The sequence below is a fragment of the Acanthaster planci genome, linkage group LG11 (assembly GCF_054643075.1).
Source record: "Acanthaster planci isolate LZ-2023a linkage group LG11, COTS_SCS, whole genome shotgun sequence".
In the NCBI taxonomy this organism is placed as follows: Eukaryota; Metazoa; Echinodermata; class Asteroidea; order Valvatida; family Acanthasteridae; genus Acanthaster; species Acanthaster planci.
The window spans coordinates 11,599,474-11,610,511 of record NC_141787.1 but is presented as its reverse complement, the minus strand read 5'-3'; the positions used below and the strand labels follow the sequence as shown (position 1 = coordinate 11,610,511).

Below are 11,038 nucleotides of genomic sequence, written 5' to 3'. Positions count from 1 at the left end.
ACTTTTAAGCATCCCGAGGCATATGTCTCAGGTTTAAGACTGACAAGCTGCTTGTTACAATTAGCTTGTTAAAACTTGCTCACATAATTTGTTTTAAGAATACAATATTTCTCACAAGATATGCTGAAAATTCGAACTTGTATTAAGGTGTGTCTTGTTATGAGTCAGAGACAAGATCACATGGTATCCATGTTCCCACTATTATTGCATGGAGCCTCAAGCTTTCATTTGATTCCAATCCTACTCAAGATAAATTCTTGTTGATTACAATGACAATTACAAAGTTCTGACCTGTTTTTGAGTTGGTTGCTCCCCAACGCTGTTGAACCATCTTTAGCAATGAACAGCTGCAGCCCTTCATCTGTAAAGAGAGGCAGCATACCCAGTACTTTTAACACAGGAATGGTCTGATAACTTGAACAGAAACTGCCTAAATGAAGAGGGGTGGTTACACAAACTGTATGACTGTGGGTAGTTTTATTCACATGAACTCTGCAAAAGCTGGGACCCACTCTTTGTTTGAACTGAACATGAACAGCCACTTTGCAAAACGAATGATAAGTTGAATATGTTGCTTGCTTTTTCTGACTACAGAGCATTGCTGCTTTTTTAAGGTAACTACTTTCTGTGGGTCCATACACAGGCAACTCTAATCGGCAGTTCAACGAGGGCCCTGGTCTCTAAAACTGTTCCTGTATCGTCCTACGTACCACCTGTGCTTTCATCTGCTTGGAAGTCCTGCTTGCTCATGATGTCATCGATGATCTCATCAGCATTAACTCGTGTGTCATCCACTCGTCGCTGTTGCTGGGATTCTTCCGCATGTTTCTACATCGAGAAGAATTGCATGATGGAACTTTGCAAGAGCTTGACTTGTACATTCAATGGAAGCATGCAAGAGCCATTCACTCTTGGCAGGCTGCCACCATAGGCATGCAGAGCCTTGATCTCGATCTTTACACAAGCCGGTTCAGTGATTCCCGTGTTTGTTACTTAGTCACTCTGCTCGTGCTGTGTCAGCTCTTATACCATGTGATTGGACAATATTTGAAAGAGCTGCATTGACTAATTCTGCCGCAATTTACAGGCTGCCAGATTGAAGGCTCTGCATGCCTATGGTGGCAGCTTACAAAGAGGGAATAGGATGTGGCACTGTTTTGCAATTTAAAGCTAGCTTTCCTTAAAAGATCTATGAATGCCCAGCTGCCCAGATGTCTTGGACATTAGAGTGATAAGAGAGTTATGTATGGTATGTTGATTCTCGGAGTTAACACTTCCCGAACATGGAACACAGATGATCATCCATCATTTGCTAAGCTACGCTCTGATGCTTTTTAGGCACAGTAATCCACTCACTGATCAAAACGTCTCATTGGTTGATATACAGCATTCCAACACAGGAACAGAATTTTTCAGTTTTAGGGTGTGACACTGTTTTCACAAAAATCCACCTTTCACGTGGACTTTTCAGCTGCAAAGTCCAATATCTTCAACCAGAACTGCCATCTTAACCTACCCTTCGTCTCTCGTTGGTACCCTTCCAGGACTCCTTGGGCTCCTCGTGCTCTGGCAGGTCTGTCAGGCTCTGGGCACTGGAGAAATGCTCGGTGGTGCTGGAGGAGCGGGAGTGAGTACTGCTGTAGCCACTGGCCCGGGACTGCTGGCTGTTGTAACTGGAGCTGCGGGAATGGCCCTGCTCAAACGTCTCATCTTCAACGATGCCACTGCTGCCAGACTCGGCAGCTGATACTAGACCTATAAATGCCAATGATTGTAACCTGGTATTCAACTGTTTTAAGTGAAATGACACAACTGCACCCTGCAAAATATCAGAAAACCAGAAAACCAGCTCAGCAATGCAAATTCACAATAAAGTCAACAATTTGAGTTCCACTGAACGGCAGCTGGTAAGGGAGAAATGCTTTAATAACAAAGACCAAATCATGCTTGACATAGAAAGGCGCAGCATAATTTCTGCCCAAATATGTTTGAGTTCTTTCGGCCAGTCAACATAAGACAAGGACTAAGATGAAATAATATGCACCAGCACATCTGTATACATCCATCTTTGCTTTTGTACCCACTTTCCACTTTATATAAGGAGTAGGGAAACATGTTAATTGTTTGTCTATAAATGCAAATTTTTAACAACAATTGGCAGTCACATCTTTGTACTGCCTTGCTTACTACTCGGAGGCCAGTGAGAAACGCTGTACCAGTACCTTGGTAAATTCATGAGTTCTGCCCTTACTCAATTTGAATTGCTTAGCTTTCCAGTTTCTTTGACTGCAGCCAGAGATGTAATTCAAAAGAATCCTCAAGTACGCACAGAGTTAGCAACAAACTGCAACTATTATGCAGTCCTTATGATTTGGAAATTGCAGGTGTGTGGAAAAAAAAACCACTCCTGGACATTTCCAGGCGTGCAATTTTTCTAGGCGTGTGATTTTGAAAAATTAATCAAAACCTTGGGTCAAACAAGACAGTAAAATAGAAAGATAAAATTGGCTCAACATTACAAACCGGTACAAACAATAAAAAAACAAAACAAAAAAATGGTGCAACAGTTTCAGATCACACCCGCTTACTTCAAGCAAACTCAAAGAGATACGTCCAATGCATGTAACAAGATTCAAAGTTTTATGACAGTCACAAAATCATGCCCTTTCCAAAATAGCAGCCTTGACGGACTGCTGAGACACAAGATCACTCCAATTCTTCATTAAGTTTCTCAAATAAATCTCCCGATTTTCCAGAGGTTTCTCTTTGCCAGATCTCCTTCCAGTGAGTAATTTCCGTTCATAACGCTGAAAAAGTTTATTGGGAAACATCAGGATGTTTACGTGTCTGCACACAAAAATCTGCTGTGATCCACGCTGGCACGATCTCTCCATGGCTTTCATGCACTATGTTGTGCATCATGATTGACTGGTCTGGTCCCAGTCTCGACTTCCAAGGAATTCTTTGTTTCACTACGCATAGGGCGCAGGAGCCTGCATCATGAAAGCATGTCGACTTCTGGAAATCGTTTCGTGCAGCTGCTAGTAAAAGCCCAATTTTTTTTCCCGAAAAATGCCGTTGTGATCGGAACAACTTACAGGACACACATCTCCATGAAAAACTTGGGATTATCAGGGAATTCATTGGAAAAATTTGACTGAAAAGTGGTGTCATCTCCTGTTACTGTGTTTGACGTGTAGAAGCATGTAAAGCCGTGTACAGTCTGGTGTATGTAGCATTACGCATGCAGTAACGCTTGCCGCAGCGCTGTGCGAAGTGCATGTGCTGAACGATTGTACACTGACAGAGCTGTTGCACTCAACTGTTTCGCCGGGAGAATAAAAAGGGATTCTGTCATCACTACCTGTTAGGTAGGCCTAATGTTTGATTCTTTTCATTTCATTTTTCTCACAAATTGCAAAGTATAATTATAAAGTAAGCTCATGCCGAGGAGTGCGGTACGAAGGTTTCAGGCGTGCAATTATTTGCACTTCTCAGGAAGCTTTTAGGCGTGCATGGCGTGCAAGTGCAATCGCATGCCTTAAAACAAAAGGACTGTATTATGTCATTAACATGGTTCAGTTTGCTTTAGCCTACCTGATGTCAAAATGTTTGGTCTAGGCTTGCCTTGCCGGCTTCTTGCACTGCTGTCACCAACCAGACTGCCCATGCCCGTGTACTCATTCCCTCGAAGGCTGGACTTGGGCATCTCATCTTTCTTAACCTCTCCCGGCAGAAAATTCTGCACTACATCCGGCCTGAACACAGAAAGAGAGCAAAGTGCTGAGGATTATGTTCACAATTTGGTGTGTCTGCATCTTGTTGCAAGTTGTCAAAGGCACATCCTATCATGAGGGAAGATCCTATGGATGTCAGTATACATGTTTGTATGTAAACACCTGCAAAGTGATGATTTGCCAGAGGGACCAAGTGCAGAAAAACACAGCAAAGTACTTAAGTATGTCTACGTAACCCCCATCCATCAACCCCCATCCATCAACAGTTATCGACTGGCTGGGACATTCGATCTGCCAGCTCTCCCACTGTGTAAATGCTGACAGTATTGTACACACAGCTAAGAGCCACACACAGACATATGAGACACATGCCAACAGGACAGGGGAAAGATAGAGGGAAGATTTAAAGCCAGTCTATAATCAGATAATCCTCCACTTCACCAAGTATCAAATGCTGACATCTGATCTATTTTGCACCTTTATACCAGCACCCAAACTGCTTTTCAAAGCATGAACGTGTTTATTTATATGGTGGGTGCTGCAAATGACCATTACTTGGTTTTCAAAGTTTTCAAACATTCTCAATGGTCACTGCGCAAAGCATTTGATTACAATCCACGATCTGAATTTCTGAAATTGTTCGAAACCTTTAATCAGAATCCAAATTCTACAATCCATATTTTACAAGTTAGATTTTGTATTGGATCTCGTCCCTCTAGATTAACACAGAAACCACATTGGTCACGCTGGTAGATTTACACAATATTGCAAACACCTTACCCCAACAGCCCTGAATCCTCCAATTTTATATGATTTTACACACCCCTAGGGAGTTAGGGTTAAGTGACAGTTGATTTATATCAGGATGTTAAATTTTATACACTTTAAATGAATTTACCTATACTTACATCTGTGAAAACACAAAATGTATACCACTTAGTACATTTGATGTTCCATTTTACCAGTATGTTTGATTTCAATATGCAACCAAGTACCAACAAAGCACCATTCCTCTTTATTTTGACAACAAATTCCTTCCCATACCTCCTACCCAGCGCAACACTTTATTCATCCAGAAGATTAGTAAATAGAAGGGGCCAACTGTATCAAGTTGTAAACAGCCGGTCCTAACCTTTCCCCAAGGGGTCATCAATTCCTGACATTCAACTCACAGTATCAATGTCCGAATGCCAAGATGCTGATGAATTACCCATGCATTCTACAATTCCCGGGGCAGACTGGCCAAGCAGTATACATGTACATATGTACAATGTACTGTACATGTACTACTCACACATGTACAGTAGTTCATCTCATGACAGGCCTGTGCTAGGAAGACCAGGTCAGGATGGCCTGCAGTGTTGCCTGAGGCTACAATTACAGCCTCTTACACTCATCACTGGCATTGTCCCTTGACAAGACATTAACTGATTTATTCATCTAGGTACACAGTAGATGGGGTTTGGGATGCAATATTGTGTGGGACTGTTAATCACTTCCATCTCCAAAATGGAACAAATCCAGGTTGTGCCCACCCTTACATAAACACAAATTTGGACAATGCATAAATAAAAAAAATAATGACAATATTGTATTTGTCAACGAAGGTGCTTGAGGCTGGGTTGCATTCTGAAATTGGGCTGCTCTGGATTTGTACCTCCAGCCCCTCTCCAAGAGATGGCCAACTTGATCAAAACCAGAAATCTGTTGAGAGGTACCGTCAGTTTGTATTTGTGCTCACATTGACATTTGTAAAACAATGACAGCTTAAAATGGCTTGTGTGTTCGTGCTGAATGGGGCTGTGATTCACACACTGTTTGGTAACTTTGCCAAGTCTTTGAACATTTGTGGCAATAACTTTCTGCTCACAGATCTTACGATTGTTCTTTTTCTATGAAACAAATCTGGAAGTTATCAATTTCTGATGATTAATTGTGGAAGCTTGATTTGTCTAATAATCAACGTTATCTGTTCTGAAAGTGGAATAGAGAAATATAGTTGTGGTGGAAACCATGACTTATCTGGGGATTTACAAAATCTTTTCCGGATATACAGGTTTGGCTATAAATAGAAAATCAATTATATCAGTTTATGACGGTTTCCTGCATGTTATGATGTCACAGGTTCTAAAAATAACAAATACATATTAACAAGAGATGGTTTTTCAATGTTTTATTGCAGCACCCACAGCCAAATGGTGGCTACTTGTAGTAAAAAACTTACTTTCATTTCTGTTGTGCTCACCATGTCCCCCCCAACTTTAACCCCAAATTTGTGATTTATGCACTGAAACTGTTGCTCTTATGCTCCACCATTGTTTGCAGAGCACAGGAGCAACAGTTTCAGTGCATGTATCACAAAAATCACAAATTTGGGGTTAAAGTTGGGAGGGGGGAGCATGGTGAGTTCATGTAATAAATACTGTTAGATACATAGTTTACTATGTACATGTACGAGTACCAGTCTGATAATAGGGAATGTTTGATGGGGCCAGACAGTGGCTAGTCAACTGTTATAGGACTAGACAGAACCGACACTTGTTGACTAGACAGAACATTCCACAACTAGACAGGTGTCTGTATCACTTGAGCCATACAAAAGGTACAAATAAAACCTGTTCCTATTAGTACATGTACTTGTGTATGCGCCTGAGGCTTGATCAACTATTGGACCACACACTTTTCTATAACACAACTTTCGGGTAAATCTGAACTTTTCTCTAGGCACTTAAAGACAAAGGACAGGCACTATTAACAAGAAATTTGTACAGAATGTAACCCACCCATGTGACAGTAAAGCCACTGAAGTCAGGCCCCTCAAACACAAACCCAAATATTGGGCTATAGGCCCAATGTGAATTCTCTGTGATAGAAATGTTTTAATTGAACCAACAGTGAGATACTGTACCGTTTACAATGACAAGTTAAACTTAATACTAATCTTAATCAATATTTTGGCTGCCAGGCCAGAAGTTGGCTGGTAATCACGGCATTTCACTTGGTGGCTAGATCAAAATCTGTGGTAAATGTATCTTGCATGGTTTCAGGACCAAGTGCACAAGGCTGGAATAAAGGTCCATCTCACGTCTTAATTTTCCCAGCCAATACCCCCATGATGTGGTCTGTCCAATGATTTCTTTTGATACTGTTGGACCACAGCAGACATGAGTCCAAGTTGGCTTTAGACGTGTTCCCAGTGGACTTTTTCTTCCGTGGGCACATAAGTTAACCAAAAAATCCAATGGGAATATGGCTTATGGCAGTTTTGCTACATTAGCTAATACGTGGGCTGGCACATGATTCTCTGCAACCAAATATTAGCATATTTCTCCTTCAAAGTAGAATGATAGATTTTCAAAATTTCTTCTGTGACAAAATAGACAGATGAAATTGTGGAAGGTGTACTGCAGATACTTACGCTTTGAAGCAGGGATCTCCTGATAATAACGTCATGTCTATGCTAACCTGTTCAAGAAAAGAAAATAATTATTACATGGATGAAACTATTGATCATCAACAGCATTTTAATATGGAGCTGCAACAATGATAAATCCAAAGGTGTAAGTTTCTGCTTTCATTATTACCACCACAAATAAGGTTAATTGGTGTTTTCAGAAATCATCATGGCAGCTCCAATTTCCACTACATGTATATAACTCCAAGCACCTGACATGTGGGACTGATTGAAATCTCAAATCAACTCTGTCCTAGAAAACGTTTTGCTCCCAGGCAATGAACAAATTTGATGCAAAGCTGCTTTCTGTTTTATAAATCCCCTGAGACAGATTCCACTCACAGTCCTGAAAAATGAAATGCAAGTCCATGGGTGTACATGCAATGTTTTGATCAATGGCTCAAAAAAATGGGAAAATTTAAAGGCACCAGACACCACTTTCCACTTAAAGTATTTAAAGTGAAGAGCAGAGGTTTTACCTTTAGAATACTGTTGTCTAATCTACGCGTGTCATAACCCTCCAGCAGGTACCTCCTTGTAATCCGGCCTGAACCTGCATACTCGGCCAGATTGACATCAGCAAAGCCATACTTGACATAAGATTTACCCCCTTTCACCTCCTGCAGAGGATTTAAAAGATACATGTAAATTTTAAAAATTTAAACACGTTGCTAAATAAATCAACTTATAACCCACACTTCTTGTACCATGAACAGTCCGAAGGAAAGAGAGCTTCATAAACATTTTAATTGAAAAAAAATGGCGTCCAGTACTATGCACCTTCTAAGTGAAAGAGGTTATCACCATACCTGCAAGTATGGGAATACTAAAACTAGGTCCTTAATTTTGCAGCTAGAGTGCATTTTAGGGAAATACAGAAAGAAGAATGTAAGTTAAACAGACCTTATGTTATATGCATGTTATCTGAGATAGGCTTAAAGGTCTGACAATTAATAGTTACATGTAGATTCACAGTAGGACAGTGACGCAACACCATTTTTAGTTAACTTAAGCTTTTTACATGTAGCGGTACTTTTCATGTTGAAGACCTGTAGCTAAATGCAGCACCAATAGTCTTCCAGTATTGAAGTCTTATGTAGGCATTATTCTGTTCACTTATTCAGCATTTTCTTGAGTAAACAGTGAGACCCAGAGGCATTCGAAAGCATTCAGGTAAGCTCCGTGGTATACAAAACCGCCAACAACACAATGTAGCTTGTGTATTTCTGTACTGTCATTGTATGTGCAATAATAACATCTCTATTTTTATGGAAGTATCAAGTGTTTGGAGGAGATAGGTATCTGTACATGTGTACATGTCTAGACTTGACAACCATTCAAGTTCTCTCTGTCATTCCATTCAGCATGCAGTGACACACAGTGGCTGTCAAGTTTCTAACTCTCATGTATTATTCAAGTCTGGATAAGCTGCCCTGTGATGGAAACGTGGAGGAATGCATTATTCATCTCAAAATATACTGCTACATGTAAATATGGGGCACTTTGATAGTTATCCCTGGATGTCGCTATCACTCCATTTGTTCTCTACACTCTATTCTTTGTACAAAATGTCATAACTCTTTTTGCCAACTCGGCTTGCCCACTAATACCATCAAAAGACTGATACTATGATATAGAAGATCTGTACTGGCTAAAAAGGGCTTCCAACATTCCATTCATATGAACAATTTACCAACATTCACAAAGACTTGGGAAATCAGGTTGACATTTCTCTATTAAAGATGCCTTCTACTGCAACCTGCTTCTTTACCATGGGTTTCCCCTGGAGTCACATGTACTGTCCTCCCACCTCCACTGATTTCTGTCTTACACTTTAATATTTTGTGTACTTTTGAGGAGTCCTTAGTTTCATTACCAATACTACCAAGACACAAACCCCACATTTCAAATTACATTCTACTACTAAAGATTGTTCAGAGAGAGATCTTTCATCCTCCTATTTCAACTATGAGAACATGTCACACAAGAGGAATATCAGGGCTGAAAAAAAGGCAAAATTGAAGGTGAAAAGACCCTGGGAAAAAGGCAAAATTGAAGGTGAAAAGACCCTGGAAAAAAAGGCAAAACTGAAGGTGAAAAGATAGGGTCCCGAAAAGTAGGGCGACTGCAGAGGACAAAAAGGGTCTACAGTTCTGACAGTCTGGCCTTGGTTAAATTTATGATGGATTTCTGCAGTTGAAATATTGAAGCAAATTGACCTTATTTGTGTGCGGTTATTAGGTCTTGACAAGGGTAACACTTTTAACAGGGGGGAGCAGGAGTTGAAAAGGTCATGCTTCTATGCTATAAATTACATCAAAATTCCTAACTTCACTGCTACAGAAATGGTTGTGTGTGACGGTACTTTTAGGAATATAAATATACCTCTCACTAGTGAAACGATCCTTTCAGACCTTGGTATCTTAAACTCTTGGAATGATGCTTCATCAAATGATGTCCTCAAATGGGACATGCATGCCCGGGGATGACATGTAGATACATGTCTACAGTTAACACAACCTTGGTACAAGTAACTACAGGAAATGATAGCTTCAGTTTTCCTCCTGCTATGCATCAGACATAACAGTAATTCCAAAACGAGATGTACATGCAAATGTATGTGGATGCAATGGTGATTTCTGGCTTGGACTTATCATTCTGGTCTCTTTCAGTTCTCTCTGCCATTGGTGTGTACAGGAGCATTTACATGACATATACATGTACATGTAAGGAGTCCTAGACAACTTCGTTCCTCAAATCCCTTCTCTCGCCTTGGTCCAATGTCTCATTTTCATGCTTGTATTGCTGAAAGTTATAACTAAGAAACATTGTAAGAAGACCTACAAGCATGCCATGGACTGCAAATACATGTACATGTACATGTGTATGTACACACTGGTATACGTACAGAAATTCTCTTACCTCCTAGGCTTACCGTAGCTTCAATAGAAGATTTACCTCTTTATATAATGCAAAAGCTCAACAGTTATCAAGATACCTGTGCTCCACTGGCACACAAGTAGAGTCTGTGATAAATTTATCCTCCCTTGTCTTTCACTTTCAGCAAGGCTCTCGTGATTTGAAAATGAGCCCAAGTACATGTAACATCCTGCAGTAGGCACTCTTTTTATTGATCACACTTTTCTGAACTGCAAACCTCTGATAACACACATGTACATGTATGTGATTGACTACCCTGTCAATGTTGTAGGGTTACTTGGGGTAACCTTCTGTTACTTTACCTTTGTATTGGTATCTTCCCAGTGTCATAGTGGCCTCAGATTGAACCCTAAGAATTGTGATGAACAGGGGATCCTAGCTACATACATAATACCTGACATGATGAATGAGCTGGAGGGTGTAGGTACCAGAACAGGTGTCTAGTCTATTATTTCATGGCACTGTAACCTCTGATCCATCGACTTTCATGTATTCCTCAAAGACCTATCTTTATCTTTTGGCTTTTAACAGACCACATGTACATTGTATGTGTGCCCCAATATACCGGTAGTGCAAAACTGAGCTTCCCGGCAGCACTTGAGGTGAACACAGATTCTTGATGATTTTCAGCTGAAAACAGTGCTGCCCTACCAGTGAGAGCAGAGTTAGAGCAAATTACATACATGTAAAACCACAGAGCTGCGGCGAACATGTAACATACATGTACCGGTACATGTACAACTGTCTGTGCACTGTTCAAATGCATCACATTTGCAAGCCCATGCAGTCACACAGCATGCAGCACTTTGCATGGAAGGCGTACATACCTGACGTACTCGTACATGTTCATGTACACATTGCTTTTCACATCACAAAAAATCAGATCAGATGGTGGGAATAGCGATGT

At 40.5% G+C, this 11,038-nt stretch overlaps 1 protein-coding gene across 1 annotated transcript in view; it reads right to left on the bottom strand.

Annotated features, from left to right (window-relative positions):
* fam102a (family with sequence similarity 102 member A) overlaps positions 1–11,038 on the bottom strand; it is a 39,620-nt gene that overhangs the window by 4,560 nt on the left and 24,022 nt on the right. Inside the window, exons 3-8 of the mRNA XM_022245318.2 lie at positions 7,671–7,811; positions 7,156–7,202; positions 3,598–3,758; positions 1,517–1,755; positions 711–828; positions 292–361 (exon numbers count right to left, since the gene is read on the bottom strand). Coding sequence (XP_022101010.1) covers positions 292–361; positions 711–828; positions 1,517–1,755; positions 3,598–3,758; positions 7,156–7,202; positions 7,671–7,811 — 776 coding nt within the window. The remainder of the gene's footprint in view (positions 1–291; positions 362–710; positions 829–1,516; positions 1,756–3,597; positions 3,759–7,155; positions 7,203–7,670; positions 7,812–11,038) is intronic.